Here is a 16,472-nt window from a genome sequence, read left to right as displayed (position 1 = left end):
CTAAATCAAGTAGTGCTTGATCAAGTCAAGCTCACTCGTTTTTAGTTTTGATCTAATTAGAGCTTACAAGCCATATTAACGTCAACAATTACTACAAAAAAAAAAAAAAAAAAAAAAAAAAAAAAAAAAAAAAAACGTCAACAATTACTAAGATATAGGAACCTAAAATTTACATACTGTGCATTTCTTTTTCTTATTAGAAAGGTTTATGTGTGCGTGTTTGGGGTAGGACCGTAGGAGTGAGCAAGGGCGATGGGAGAAACCCAAAATCTATCACTACGGTGTATCACATCCCAAAAATAGCCCCGGCCTGTATCAACACCCAAGCATCCCAAATACACCCTCTAAGGCCCCCAAAGCCTCAACTTTCAAAGTATGAGGTTGAGGCATTAGACAGGACATGATCAATATTAAAGTTACATAAGAATATACAAATTCTATTTCTGTCCCTAGGAATCACTGAATCTTGAAAGGTACATGAAATACATTCATTTCTTCATGCTACAATGTTAGCCATGAAAAACTAAGATCATCAGTCAAACTCTTGAACACTTTTCTTGCCTGAATAGCTGGCCTCAATAATCTATGGCATGGTTTTCAGATTTCTCCTGCTTTCACTATGTACCAAGTAACCTTCCCGGTTCCCACTGTCACCTATGCTTCGAATGCTTTCTCCTTCGATGCTTCTTCCGAGAAGACCGCCTTTTGTCATCTCTCGACCTAGAACTATGCCGACTTCTGGATTCATCAGAAGAATCATCATCTGAACTACTGTGTCTACGATGATGCTTCCTAGAGCGTTTTCTACTCCTTTCATCTTCTGAAGACGAACTACTGGACTCATATTTCTTTTTTCTGCTCCCTCGATCTGCCCTCTCCAGTTTTTTATTGCTGACACTATGCGAACTTGGAGTAATGACGTCTTTTCCCCTTATAGGTGATTCTTTTTGTGCTTTATCCTTGTCATCAACCACACGATTCAAGGTTTTGTTGTCCCGAGCTTCAGAGACTGTACCCAGAGCTGGAGGTGATGGCAAATCCTTTGTCTGGATATCAGTGACATCTTTATGAGGCAGGGAAATCCCAGCTTTAGAAGTCGCAGATGGTAGATCTGGCGGAACCTCTAGGCCAAGCTCTTTGCCCAAAGACTCCAAAAAGTCACCCGCTACTATGCGACTAAATGCAGCACTAGCAGCTTCTGTCTTCTTCTGTGGATCTTCCATTTCATTTAAAGCAGAAACGTCCTCTTCGTTGTCAGAGTCATCAGAGAATATAGCCTGTGCATAAAACAGCTTAAAAGGTGAAAAACTAAAGACTATGCACTAGAGATAGTAAGAAATCTAGATGTAAAAGGTCACAAAAAAGTTTCAGCTTTTCTGCCCATAAAAAAAAAAAAAAAGGAAAGGAAAAAATTTCCACTGCTCTGAAGCAGTTCAACGGCTTCAACCTTTGCTTGAGCTCCTCTGCATATGAAGGTTACAAAATAGAACCTCACATGGAAACCAGTGTTAGGTGCATCATAAGGGTGGACACCATATTCCCATGACCTAAAGTCCCTCCAGAATACAGTCTACTTGTCATATCCCAACTTACAAGATGACAACTCACTTACTCGGTCTCAACTTAGAAACTCTAAACAAACAAGGGAAATCTCTCATATTGCCAATTAGAGATGCCGGCATGATTCTTGGATAAGAGCAACAGACAGGTCACAGGTGATACCAGGAAATGAAGTACAATGTTCTGTAATAGACTAACCTAAGGAGGGGTAGTATAGGTTAGTAGTCCTTAGTATAAATAGAGGAGGGGAAAGAAATTGGTAGGCAGAAATTTATTAGGGAAACCTAGAGAGTTATGGACTCAAGCCATTGTTAGAGAGTGATAGCCTAAAGCTATTGACCTATCCTTTGTAAACCTTTTGCCATTTTCAATCAATAGTCAAGCTTCCATCTTTCTTATTTCTTCTTTATAAATCAATTATCCAAAAATCAGATAATTTAGCTAATCAAAGAGTCAATCTTTCTCTTTATTTTACTGTTATTAGCGTGAGAAATATCAGCCCTTTGCATGTTCTCACAAGAAAGAAAAAGATCTTGTTCCCTATAATGAAACACTATGATAAACTCTTCATTTCATCTCAAATACACATGTGAAATACTCAATAGTCTGATATGGATTTGGATACTTGACACTTCATTTGAACCAAAAACATGAAATTGTAACAACAAATAAATAATGTAGATAAGAGCAAAATTCAGAAATCTGTCTGGTTAAACAAACCTCAAAGAATGCGTTGGAAGTTATTATTTCACAGCAATAAGCAAACTAGTGGGAACTCCCTTTGGTAAGCCTCTGTAGGGTTAATCTCAGAGTCCAAAAATCAGGGCCAAAGACAGCTCAGAAATAAGAGAGGAAATAAAGAAAAAAGATACCCCCTAAAATTTCACTTGTGAGACTTGGACCCACACATTCATAAAGGCTGAGTTAACTACCAATTGAGCTCCTCCTATGTATGTGCAGACCCATTTCTAGGATTGTGAGTAGTAATGAAAAAAGGAATTTAATGTAATACTAGAACAGAAAAAATAGGACATTCCCAGGAGTAAGCATACTGATTTTTTGCAATCCTGACTCCATACGACCATATGTATGCCAATCATGTCAATACCATGCCTTATCATGCAAGCAAAAAAAAAAAAAAAAAAAAAAAAAAAAAAAAAAAAAAAATGGAATTACAGATGGTGGTACAACTCACTATGCCAAGTGCCAAGCATGATTGGGGAAAGATCAGCTAAATTAAAATTTATACATAATAATGAGTAAAGCAGCGAAAAAAATCAGCAACTCGGACAAATAAGCTTATCTACCAATTGAGCAACCAAAGAGAGAAAATGAGAAGCACAAAAACCTTGTATAGGTCAACTGGTCGCTCAATATTTTCAACTTCCACAGTAACTTCAGCTTCTTTGTTACTCATGTCCACGGATAGCTCATTAGAGATAACTACATCCTCTGTCTTCTTTATTTTAGCAGTATCTGGGGCAAAAATGAGAGAATCCACCTTGCCTCTCATCCTTGGAGCAGGAGGCGGCTGGCAAAGTACATAATAATAAAACAAATTAGAAAAGCTACTTGGATATATACAGGGAAATGAAATTACAATCATAGAATAAAAAGTATTAAACCGTTTTCCATTCGTAAATGTTTTAGATCATAAACATATATAGATGACAATAAAGACAAACTAGAGAGCAGCATAAAAGATATAGACACAAAAATAAATAAATTAATAAATAAATAAATAATAAATCTAGCTCTTAAACAGAATTTCATGGTATGTGGTGTATATTCTCTTGGTCTATGCTTTACCTAAGTCATGATATTTATCTTACAGTAGGAAACCTGAAGTGATTGTATATATATTCAGAAATAAAAAGACAAGGTTTACCAGGGAATAACTAGCTATTAAATATAACAAAAACGAATACATTGCATATGTAAATTGAAAGCAAAAAGAAAATGAACTCACTTTTCCCATAAAAGGATCAACAATGTCAAAACGCTTGCATAATAAAGGGGCAGGTCGCCATTGGAATTCCTCACGCTTCGGATATATCTTCTTTGACACCAATTCTTCAGTAGAGACTTCCTTCCCAAGCTGTGGAGAGAATACTTAGAAATTTTACGCCACTGTTTCTGGTACTATACTTCAAATGATCCTGAAACTAACCTGAATTCCACCAGAGGTAAACTGCATTCCAGTTGCCATAGTGAAGTCCATTGACTGCTGGCCAGAAAGCTTGCTTTGGTTGGCAGATCTGGATTTCTGTATTGCCTCGGCAGCCGCCTCAAAATCCAATCTCTCACGAGCTCTAGCATCTTCCGACATATAAGTTGATTTACCTGTATCTGTCACACGTAGTCCTCCCTGATATTTGTCCTTTAGAAATTGCTCAAATCTTTCTTGCTTTGCTGGATCATCTTTGTAAGGCTTTGCAGTTTCAAGGAGTTCCCTCTGATGGACATATAGAATAAGTAAATTTTTATAATAAATTCAAGATTTTATTAACCCTAGTCCCTTACATGCTATAAAAATCAAGCAAGCACATCCTGACAATGTCCACAATACCATAAGACACCTGCCTATGGAAGATATGAGTGATCAGGTATTCAGGTGTGTGCTGTGCATGACCAATCAACAAAATTTTTGCCAGCAACATCAACAAAAATTCCAACATACATATCCAATAAATTAGAGCTAATATCAGTATCAAGCCATTAACGATATTATCATGCACAATTAGAAAAACAAAATTATATAATACCACTTACAATCACTTCAGGCTTAATGAATGTATCTGACAGATTGGATTGATTATTATTGGTATCATCGTCAGCAGCAGCAACAGAGCTTGAATCACGTAATGTCCTTTCCAGTGGCCTTTCCCCTAGCATTTTCCCACGACTCTCAGCAGTCAATTTCTGAACAACGGAATGTAACTTTTCATCTGGCTGCATTCTAATTTGACCGTTACACTTCTGTTGTGCTTCCCATAACTTCCTTGCATAATAATCATGGCCACTTCCGCCATTAAGAAAACTAAACAGTGGGTTGGTCTGATTCTTTTCTCTAGAAATGTCCTCAAATAATTTACCACAGCGAGCCACCAGAGCTGCAACTCCCTCAATCATGACTTTAAGGTTATTGTCAGCAGGAGGTGTTACCTCTGGTGGAGGGGGGTCGCTCATCAGGTTGTTTGTTTCAAGAGGAGCAGGAAATTTGTGTTGTGGCACAAAATCTTTCGGAATAACTGGAGGATCAAATCTGGACACAGATTGATAGTAAATTGTTATAATTAGGTCAGAATAGTATTTCATGAATGAAAAGTGTGAATGTAATTTAATTGTCTTCATCACAAACAAAAAACAATTATGACTCTGCATTGGCAACACTGGCAAGGCCAGGAAATGAGCTTAACGAAAACAAATAAAGAAACTATAGCAAGGCGATATGTATATATGTAATAGATGTAATTGAAAAGGTCTTGCCAATCATGTTGTGGAACAAATCCTTCAGAACAAGTCGACTACAATAATCTTTTGCTAGTTAGTGTATATCTCCTACATTGCTGCTTTTTAAGCTTTCTTTTTGTAGGGTCAGTTTAACTAGGCTATTTATATTTGTGATTTTGTACTCTACCACCCAAGGAAAAAAGGGCACCCTTGTGGAATACAAAGTCCTTCCTAGTAAGTGCCATTCCATGCAAATCAAGTAGCTGATTATGGATGTGACAGACTAAGGAAATTCATTAAAATAAATATGCAAAAACTTTCAACCAAGCAAATAATTCGACAAATCCTTTAAAAAGCCTGCAAGCAAATAGCATGGTTGGAGGAGAACATTCCAATGTGGAAGCAAGCATTGATTTATAATAACAATAACAATAACAATAATAATCATTGAGAAGATGATACAAAAGAGCCATAGAGCACAGAAGAAAACAATGCATGAGATATGCATACACTGTTACGTATGAAAAGTACCTTTCCAGCTGATAATCAGAATTAGAAGCAACTCTGAATCTAAGACCAGAACCTTGGTTCACTTCAGCTGCTTTTTGACCATCATCTATTTCCAGTCTCAAGAGCTCATCATCATCATTTGGGAGATAAGTCTCAACGTTATCATGTCCTATACAGCAGAAATCAAGCATGGAGAACAATGTCAACAAGGAAACTATATGGTCCAGAAAATCTCAAGCAAAGATGAGACCAGTAATAGAAACACAACTACAAATGCTGAACAACCACTTCAATGAGGTAACGGCTGACAGGATCCCACAGTGTCTCAATTGGAACACCACCAAAATAAATAAATAAATAAAATAAAGTAAAGGAGAAAAAATCAATACAAGATCCCATTCAATAGCATCTACAAGCCTATAAGTAATAATAGTTCAATAAATCTACCAACAGACAATGAGTAAGGACACTAATGGAGTATATTTGACTTTTAAAGAGTGTTTAGAGCAAGAAAGGAGTATATAATAGCAATATGTGTATAGATAGAAAACATCACAAGTTAAGGAACCAAAGTAAATAAAGACAAATAATCGGGATACTTTTTACACAAAAAGAAAGTTAGAAAAGGAATTCCAAGTTTCAAGGAGGACCATATACCCCAGAAAGTCAAAGATATTAAACACTAGGAGCAAATGATCCAACCTTTAGATGATGGTTTCCACCACTCTAAACTATGTAAATTTACAATTTTCTATCACAGAAGTAATCTACAAAGTCAAAACTGTCCCACAAAACCAGATCTTTTAAAAGTTGGGAAAAACTCATAAATCTAAGCACCAATCCCATATAATGTCTATCTTTAACGTAAGACTAACCAGATGAGTAGATATCCTCATCCTCGACATCGTATTCCTCCAGGGCACCAATGCCAAAACCAGAAGCAAGCTTTCCTGCTGTAAGTAAGAAGTACCAGTTAGTAACTTCATTTTCTTAATGCCTAACAAAATTAAAGCATGGAAAGTAGACAAGTAGTCTATAGGCGAAGGGACATATTACATTTGGCAATAAGAGGTTCTTGTCTTGATGATGAAGTTTTTCTATATCCAATCTCATTATTCCCTGATAAGCGTGATCTTTTCATTTCTGAAAATATATCTTAACACTTCAGATTTCCCACATCAAGCATGACAGTAAATACCTTGACTAGGATAAGAACATAGACAAGAAATATCACATCACATACCTCGAAATTCTGGAGCATGCTTGTATGGATCATAACCTAGACCATACAAATCCTGCTTTGGCTGACGTACATATACCTAAAACAAGCAAAACATGTTAGATAGAGGCACATTTATCAAATCATGAAGCCAGTTAATAGTCAACTCCAACAAATATTGATACTCATCATTTTTTGCATTCACCCATAAATATGAAGCATCAATCATTACATTGCTACAAACAGTGAAGTTTCCACGATACAGTAAGCACAAAATTCAGATATAAAGATGCCTTGAAACATTAGCAGAAAGAACCTAGCTATAACCTTTTTTTAATGACAGTATACCTCTTGAAAGAAACAGTTGTATTCTGTTTTATTTTCCTTGAGTAAATCTTAACACCACCAGATTAGATAATACATTGTTTTAGGTGCAGGTATTCTTCAATTTGTGCAGAAATGAAACAGAAGACAAGTCAGCATCTTTGGTTCTTTTTTTAAAAGTCAAATATAGGCTAATGGCTTTCACCATTTAAGAAGCACAGAGTTTGTTTTAAGACTGTTAGCAGTTTATTTTCACTAGTTCAGATTAAATTGTTTTAAAAAGAACAATTATGATCAAGTTTGAATGTTGACATCTTATCTTTAAAACAGCAAGTCAGCAATAAATACATAGAAGTATTCTCTAATCACTATATATAATGGACATATATCTTACATTCTTATATACATGCTAAGAAAATTATTTCATTGATTCACAAAGAGAGAAATATAACAATAGGACTAAGTAACCTAACAGTGAATCACAAAATAGTGATAAAATTGCCCAATTCCTTTAAGGTGACAATTCAAATAGTACTGCAAATTATAAACTTACTGGTGTGCTCCGGGTGGACTGATCATCATCAGTAGCTAGCTCCTCCATAAGGTCATCAGAACCATTCTTATGGGGCTCAGAGCCAGCCATATCAGAAGATTTGCCGGCAGAAGAAAGGGCCATAAATGATTTTCTAGCTTCTCGGCGAGCCTCTTTCAACAAGACAATACATATAGATAAATATCAATATAAGAAAACAACCTCCTCCCTCCGCTCAGATAAAAATCAATTAAGAAAAAAAAGAAAATACCTAAAAGAGAATGACAAGCTTAACAACAAAACTACTTAATTATTTCAGTTACTGACACAAAAATAGCCCTTCACATAGCCACTCTTCAGTTGAGTCTTTATGATGTGGAAACATCCATGATGCCCATGATTCAAATATGGATGTTTGACTAAGTTTAGCAAGGGTGTATTTTATTCACCCAAAACGACTGTTTGAATGATTATCCAACTTTACGACATGGCTTAGGTAAAAGAGACTTTTTGTGTCATGGTCAGTCATTAAAAAATAGAAGCAAAGGTGAAATTATGTACAAAAGTATAATTCATTTTAGCAAAGTGCTCGGTTGTTATTCGTTATGGGTGTAATTCCACTTGAAGATATGAATTGAGTTCTAAGGCTTTCCATCAATAGGTTATAAACCAAACCTAATATGAGTGAGAAAAGAGTTTATAAGTGTTTCAAGTCAAGTAGTCTAGAGTTTCCTTTCTGGCCAATTCGGTTGCCACACCGAGGCAATCCTGCCCTGATTCTTCGGGGGACCTGCCCCATGCCCGAGCACTCTAGGGAACGACTTCTTTCAGCTTTCAATTTCCACAAACGCCTGCGGTGAGACTTCTATGAATATTTTACAACCTTATCTGTATTTAACCAGTTGATCTTGACCATTCAAATGTAAGCTTAGGGCTCTCATTAAAAGTTGGTAAGGGTATTGGTAGCCACCTACGAAGGAGGAGAGATGTTCTTCAAGAACAAGTTTTGCTTATTATTAATTAATAACATTTATCTTTGTGAGCATATTTTGTGATTACATTTAATATATCAAACTTCGCATGAAATTGAAGACTGGGAACCTTGATTTCATTAAACTTTTTAATAAGTGAATCACATATTTATCTTTGCTTGAAATTCATTTATTTCCCCCACATCAGTTTCCATTCTTAAAACACACTGTACAAACATAGGTCAAAGTTGGTTCCAAAAAAAAAAAAAAAAAAAAACAACATAGGTCAAAGCTCTTGTTGGCCACTGCTCTGCAAAATATCAAGACAGCTTATTCTTTCCAACTGGCTTCCGACAGCTCATGCATAAGGTATAAGTGTATAACCATTAATGAAACCCTCAAGGCCTCAACGTCAAAATGAAGTTGGAAAATGTTGCAGTTATTGTAAATAGATTTAGAAGAAAAGAAAAGATGATAAGCAGCAATATTAAAATATATCATTTAAAAAGCCATCCTATCCCATAGGAGTAAAAAGCCAGCTTCCATCAATCCTATTTTACTATCCCTAAGAGACATTCTCAATCACCAGATCCCAAAAAGGAGAACATTTTTAGGATAAATCCTTAATGTAATTTCGAGATTATAATAAGAAGACTCTAAATCACTCAACCAGCCAAGCAAGAAGGCCAAGGACATATGAACGGAAGTAACTAAGTTGTCAGCCATGCAAGGGTGACAACTCGCATTAGGGGCATGGTGGTGCAATCTAAGGTCAAGCCCACTTAACGAAATTCAACAGAGATTTGTCTAGTTGTTTATTCCCATAAATCAACACTAATACCTTTAAACATGCTCCTGAGTCCTTGATTGCGAAATTTTACAGCGATGGATCCATGAAAAGGTCCGAATCTAACATGCGTCCCGAAGGCCTTAATTTTTCCTTGTGACTCTAAGCAGCTTTTAAATCTAGATTATGGTCAAGGAAGTACCTATTTTCTGTATTTTGTCATACGTAGAATTAGAGGTCATACTCAGGTTCTACCCCAAAAACCCTAGGCGGGCCATAATTCATCTGCACTACTGGTCTTCCTGTAAAATCAAGCATTGAACCCTTGACTAACGCTACCGTATGTTTCCACAAAATCCAATTTTAAGAATATTACCTTTCTCGTCTCTAATACTAATATTTGTTATCAATTCAATAGCAACCTACAAAAACATTTAGCATCAAACAAAGTGCACTAGAAAGCACAATGAACTAGCTAGCCCTCAATTTTCTATTCAAAAAAAAAAAAAAAAAAGAAAGAAAAGAAAAGAAAAAAAAAAAAAGCTAGCCCTCAATTCAAATCTTATACAAACTATGTTTATCCTCTCACATTTTAAGATCAGTCTTTTTTAAGAAGTAAATAAAATTTGAAGCTCTCACTTGCCGATGCTTCCAACAGACTTATTGAAAATCCTTAGAGATCACTTCTTATTGTATCCTAACACGCCTTGTAGCGCACCAGTAAATTCTTCCAAACAAATATTTTCCACCCTAGTTTCATGGTTCTTCAACAGAGCATTGCAACAAATTATTGACCATATAATAAATAAAACTCCATTACAAAACATCATCATGAAATAATATTATCCTCGATAAGTCCCTATTGAAATTTTCATGAAGAGAAATAACCTTATTGTCTTTCAAGACCTAATTCTCCCTTAAAGCATTTTCTCATGGCTAAAACAAAGCCTACAAGCCACAACCTTAGAAAACACATTATGAATGATATCTCCTCCTTTAGGCAGTAAATTTTATTATTCTACTCTATAATATTAACTCCACCTCTGGGTTTTCCGCTGCCAGTCCCAAGCCTGGATAAAGGATGAGGGTCACGGTAGGCCAGTGACAGCCAGTGTAAAACTTTGTCACATCACTTGACATGAGCCACAAAGCCCACAATGATTGAGAGGAGTACTAGGTTGGGTGACCTCCTGGGAAGTCCTCATATTAGTTCATGTAGCCAACCCCACTAATGGGATTAAGGGGTTCAAGGCGAAGAAATATTTCTCCTCTCGTAGCTCAATCTTTAAAAAGTCTCTTCTTAATTTCTCTAACATCATCAATATTGAATGAACTCTCACCATCATTTTTTTTTTTTACATAATTTAAGTTAAGTTCTTAATGACTTTATTTTTATTTAATAAACTTCCAAAGATTTTTACCCAACCTAAGTCCCAAGTTCATATTTACCACTTATCCCCCCATTCTTTGACCCTTCTTCTAAGATCGTGTTGAGAAGCCCACATATTTGTCAAACCTAGATGAGGGAGGGCCCCAGAATACATGAATTCGTTTATAATGGGAAGATGAGTTGTGATAGATCTAAGGCTAATACTTTGAACCAAATCAATTCCCTATATATCTTCCTCAAACACAATCAGGGATACCGCTCCACATTTTTACCCTCATATGCCAACCTTTGATATATGATTTGCTAGACACCCCCATAATATTGATCAAGTATCTTTTTTAACGTACGCAATGAAAGCAAAGTTAAAACAAACTTTTATAATATGAGATATAGCAATTTTGTCTTTAATCTGATTTACCAAGATTGGCTCAAACTATGAACTAACCTGATGGGCCAATTTCTAATTTACAAGAGCCCTTACAACCTAAGTCACCTAGCTGTGCATGGGCCATGTAGAATACAGCTAATTTTCCATCACTTATAATGGTCCAAAGGATATAAGTGTCTTTTCCTGATGGAATATTTATTTTAGAAAAAGTAACACTTGGAAACTCAACTTTTTTACCAAATACAATAAAAAAAAATAACAATATAAGCTCTTAAACCCATTTAATTAACCCAAATCTGAAACTTAGGTTGATTATGACCAACCTCAAACTCGATTTAACAGACAAGTCATTTTTTTTTTTTTTTTTTTTTCCTTCGAGGAAACAAGCCTGTAAAATTTGTCTAGTTAAAATTGAACTTTTCATACAATCCTTCAAGCTCAGTGAGTCAGTGGTGAGCATGATTTAGGAAGAAAGACCAATGCTCATATACAATATCTAGTTCGCAATTTCCTAAATTTTTAGAATTGGTTTCTAATTTTCTATACAGTAACAAATGCAAGGTGAGATAAATTAATTCTTTTTCAATGGGGTCTACAACAACATAGACAAACTTGTAAACTAAAATGACAATGAAAGATACTTCAACAAGCTATCCAAACTTAAAAAACATACCATAGAGAGAATTAATGGAAGAATCCTTTATTGATCGACCATGGCGCCATCCCATCTTTAACAGCAACTTTACACCTAAGAAATGACACAGAAAAGCTTTAAGTGACTGTACAAGATTTTCTTTGAAACTAAATTACCAGCATCAGAAAACAAACCAATGGATTCTGTAGCAGGAATAACTAATTCATCAGGAACAGGACCCGGAATAATTGATGGCCTGCAACACAAAAACAATTTGTTACTAGTATTATTCATAGCCTTTCCAACAAATTATCTTTATACAAGATCATATTGCCCTTAAATTTACACCCCAAAAAAAAAAAAAAAAAAAAAAAAAAAAAAAAAGGATAAAAAAAGGAAAAAAAAAAATACCAGCTACCATTTCCCAATTAACTGAGGCATTAGAAAAAAGAAGAATCATCAACATTTCTCAATTAAATTAGCAATCAAATAAACTAAGCAAATAAGTTCCTAACTTTCACAACACCATAATTTGGATCTCAAACACTTGATTAAAAATAAAAAAAGGCAACTTCAAGAACACCCATAATTATGGAGCAATTAACAAGGGAACCAAGGAAAACTCACCTCTGCTTCTGCTCCTTCTCAGCTTGTTTGCGAGAAAGCTCTGCAGCAGTAAATCCAAATGTATCAAACTGTGATGATGTTCCCAAAACTTGGCCTCCCATTTCCTAGTAAGTTGAAAGACGTATATCACTCTAAAAGTCATAATTAGAGCTTTATTTGAAAATGTTCAAAGATTGCATGAATTGAACCCAGACAAATTGAAGAACATTGCATTCAAAGACACCTGAACCAAAATCTACAACTTAAAGAGTATTAAACCAAAGCAAGATATACTCCAGTTTCTTACCCACAGACCTTTTTCCAATCATTTATTCTTACATCCTCTTCTTACTTGCTTTCCTCTCAAAACCTCTCTAACAATACCCAACTTTCCCAGCAAAATTGTCTACCTATACTCCTGTAGTGTTCTGCCTTTCCTCTCTCTTTCTTCTATTCTACTTGCATCAATTTACCTCCTCAGTATCATTCTATGTTTTTCACCATATTGTTTAGGCCGCATGCATTTGCATACTTGTTACTACAAAGTTTTAACATGCTTTTAAGCAAGAGAATCAAACTCTGATTAAAACAGATCATGAATTAACAATAACAATGACATATAATAGCAATGATACTGCTGTAGTTTTGGATCAAAAGTGAAGCAAGGCAAAACAAAGAGTATCTATGTGAAATTGCATTGCCTGCTCAGCTAAAATTATCAAAGAAATTTAATAGGAACTAACATTATAAAGGGTATGTTATTATGAACATATCTGACTTTCAAGAGCATTGATCTGTGCAAAATGCATATCTTGAACAACTTATGCTATAGCATGATGTTTATTTTTCAGTATATATATACTTCATTGATAAGCTATGCATCTACTCCAACGCTAATGTATTTTGGTTCACATAATCCATTGCCCGTCCAGCATTTCTATGTTAATAACATCAATAAACAAATGCTACAATGCATGAAGTAGACATGCAATAGTAATCATTAGACACATACTCAACCACCGAACAAAGAAAAAGAATATCCAGCAAGTAACAGCTAATAAGTAGAAGAAACGTTCTAGATAAGGAATAATATAAGCATATCACATACATCTTTTTCATCATCATCCAGGAAGTCCAAAATACTCTGCTTTTTAGCTTCAGCTCTGTTCTTCCGGGAAGATGTGAATGACTGCGGAGCCCAACCTGCACAGCAACTCACACAAAAAAGATTAAATCAATCTACAAAAAAATAAAAAACAAAAATTGATTAAGGTCCTCAGCACATACCCTCTTTTGAACCCACTGTATTGTAAAATCCAGCAGAATACCCTCCAGTAAATGCTCCATGAAATCTTCTCCTCCCTTCTTCATCTCTGACCTAAGAGCAACATAATCACTTCTAAGCAACAAAGTAGAAAAAAGCACTAGCGGTTGTTGACTGCCCTTTCTAACCTTCACAATTTATACATGCCTATTCTATTTTATTCATATATCATTTACATGCCTATGCTATGTAATTTATACATACATGGAAAACTATGGACGAGAAAGAAAAAAGGTAAATGAAAAGCTCAAATAAGAAGGTTTTTATAGGTTCACTTTCAATAAAGGAAAAGGTAATGGATTAAGGCTATTTTCTATTGTTCTGTTAGTCTGATTACCTTGTTCAATACTCGTTAGTCGTTACTTAATTATATCTAAATCACATCACATCAAACGGAGCATACAGGACTAGTAAAGACCCATATCAGGCCAAACAACAATAACAAAATTAAAAATTCTACACACATATCAAATCTGATCAAGCTGAATTAGACCTAAACAGAACTCTTAAGCTCAGATAACTATCAATGTTGTTGATGATTGTAGAAAAGTTTACAACTTCACATCAGTTACAGACTATCAAACCCAACACACAACAAATCAAACACATAAGAAAGAAGCAATCATCGTTACGCAAACTGATTGTGTGCCTAAGAGCACAGCAATACGCTTACAATATGCTAATTTCATCCCTAAGCTGCGAGACACAAGTGATTCATCTATATAACATGGGAAATCCTAAAGAGAGTACTATCAACACACTAATGCTACTCCTAATCTCCATTAATCTGTGCAGGCCATTGTATTCTGACTAGTGAGATATCGAATGCTGTTTCATCTTTAGATTTTTAATACTTGAAACGTTAACAACTAATACTTCGTATGCAATTTGCTGTGGTAACGACTAAATAACTAGCAACCGGATACCTTATACCTCACTATCCGATTTTCACAAATCGCAGCGGATTTTGCAAATGTCGTAGACAACATCAAACTTTAGTGCATCAAATTACATTCCGCTTATATACTGAATTTCACAAAAGCTACCTTCGATGCAATGAACAATACTAAACCAATAACCAAAGAATTAAATGTTTATAGACTAATTTGCCACAATTTTAATAACAATAACTCTATAAACAATGCAATTTCAAATTGCAAAGGCAAGAAGAATTTTCCAGACTTTTCAATCAACCAAATTGATACAACATGAAATTGAAATTAAAAAATTAAAATTGAACAAAACAAATTAATTCGACGAATAATCAGATGATGAAATGCAAAAGAAGATAAAAATATCGAACAAAAATTGAAAAAAAAAAAAAGGAAAACCTCTTGTTTCCAAGAAGGAAGGGTGCGAAGTTGAGAAGAAGCTTCAGCAAGGGCCTTCTTCTTGCGAGTAGTGAGGTCTTCTTCTCTTTCAATGGGAGTTCCGAAGAACACGAAGTCTTCTTCGTCGGAATCCATGGCTGATTTTCTCTCTCTAACTTTTGCTCTTTTATTGGCTGAATTAGAAATTTAGAAGCGCAGACGCCGCAGAGTAGTGTAGTGCGGTGCAATGTGGTGCAGTGGGCGCGGAGCTAGACCCTTCCCTGTGTTTTCTAGTTTCTTCTTCTTACCACGTTAGAAATATGTACTACCTCCGATTCTTATTACTCGCAACAAAGGTTAGTCATATATGATTGAAATTATGTAATATTATACTATTATAGTATTAAAAAAAAAAAAAAGGTTGAAATTATTACAATTAGTAGTAGCAATACATACATGATTGGAAACCAAAAATACTCCATGTTGTCTCAACTATATTGAAAAAAAAAAAGGTTCGAACACTAGACCTCTTGGAGGAGAGATTATTATGTAACCATCTAGGCTAATAGCTAATTATGTTTTAATATTGCACACTAAATAATATAATACTATAAAAGTATTGAAACTGCACAACTATAAAAGTAGTATCCCGGAGCAACGTCCGGGCTACTCACTAGTTACTACATGAAACATTAGTCATTAGAAACATCGGGCGCAATAATTTTGTCCATACAATATGCTTGTCACAATTTGTCTTTCGTGCACCATGTTAAAAAAATATTAGAATCTAGTTATAAGATGTATATAACAATTGCAAAAGATAATACTTGGGCCCTGTTCTCTTACGTTGAAATTCAGTTCAGTTCAGTTCAATTCAGTTCAGTTCAACTCCTAACTTCCTTCTCTTATAAAATATTCATTTCAGTTCAATTCAGTTCAGTTCAGTTTAGTTAATGAGAACAGGCCCTTGGAATGAAAATAGTGTGAAGCATAATATTAATTACCGTGTTTCTAAAGTGCTAAGTAAAATGAGGTAGAAGAAGTTCTTTATAAACAATGTTTTTACTCCCTCCGTCCCCAAATTATAGTCCCTTATGACTTATTTTTAGTTCCAAAATGATAGTCCCATTTGCTTTTTTCAAGTACCATTAATATCAATTTTTTATCAAAATTCTCTCTAATTACAACAATATTTGTGCAAATTTATCTTTCCTATATAAATTTTGTTTTCCAATGTACTTTTATTACTTTCTCTCTCTACTATTTTACATATCCAATGTAAATTTATCTTTCCAATGTAATTTTACTACTTTTATTTAAGTTTCTTAATTCCCGTGATTTTTGCCCATAAGGGACTATCATTTGGGGACGGAGGGAGTAGTAAACACACTAGGCCATCTTTTCCTTGAATGCTGCCATTGGTAACCAAGGTCGTTTGTTGGGAAGTACCTCTTAATAGTGTAA

At 35.0% G+C, this 16,472-nt stretch overlaps 1 protein-coding gene across 1 annotated transcript; it reads right to left on the bottom strand.

Moving 5' to 3' along the window:
• Positions 1-182: 182 nt before the first annotated feature.
• On the bottom strand, positions 183-15,557 carry LOC145597621 (G patch domain-containing protein TGH-like). The gene is made up of 16 exons (XM_081653831.1): positions 15,030-15,557; positions 13,662-13,752; positions 13,483-13,577; positions 12,396-12,499; positions 11,963-12,024; positions 11,808-11,882; positions 7,620-7,771; positions 6,767-6,842; positions 6,580-6,666; positions 6,399-6,476; positions 5,545-5,692; positions 4,333-4,825; positions 3,731-4,015; positions 3,530-3,658; positions 2,909-3,091; positions 183-1,277 (listed from the first exon to the last, which is right to left on the bottom strand). Exons 1-16 carry the CDS (start codon positions 15,162-15,164, stop codon positions 651-653), a joined length of 2,820 nt encoding a protein of 939 aa, XP_081509957.1. The 5' UTR covers positions 15,165-15,557; the 3' UTR covers positions 183-650.
• Between the last annotated feature and the right edge of the window lie 915 nt (positions 15,558-16,472).

This window comes from Chenopodium album, chromosome 20 (genome assembly GCF_948465745.1).
Source record: "Chenopodium album chromosome 20, dcCheAlbu1.1, whole genome shotgun sequence".
Classification (NCBI taxonomy): domain Eukaryota; kingdom Viridiplantae; phylum Streptophyta; class Magnoliopsida; order Caryophyllales; family Amaranthaceae; genus Chenopodium; species Chenopodium album.
This window is presented reverse-complemented; position numbering and strand designations above follow the sequence as displayed.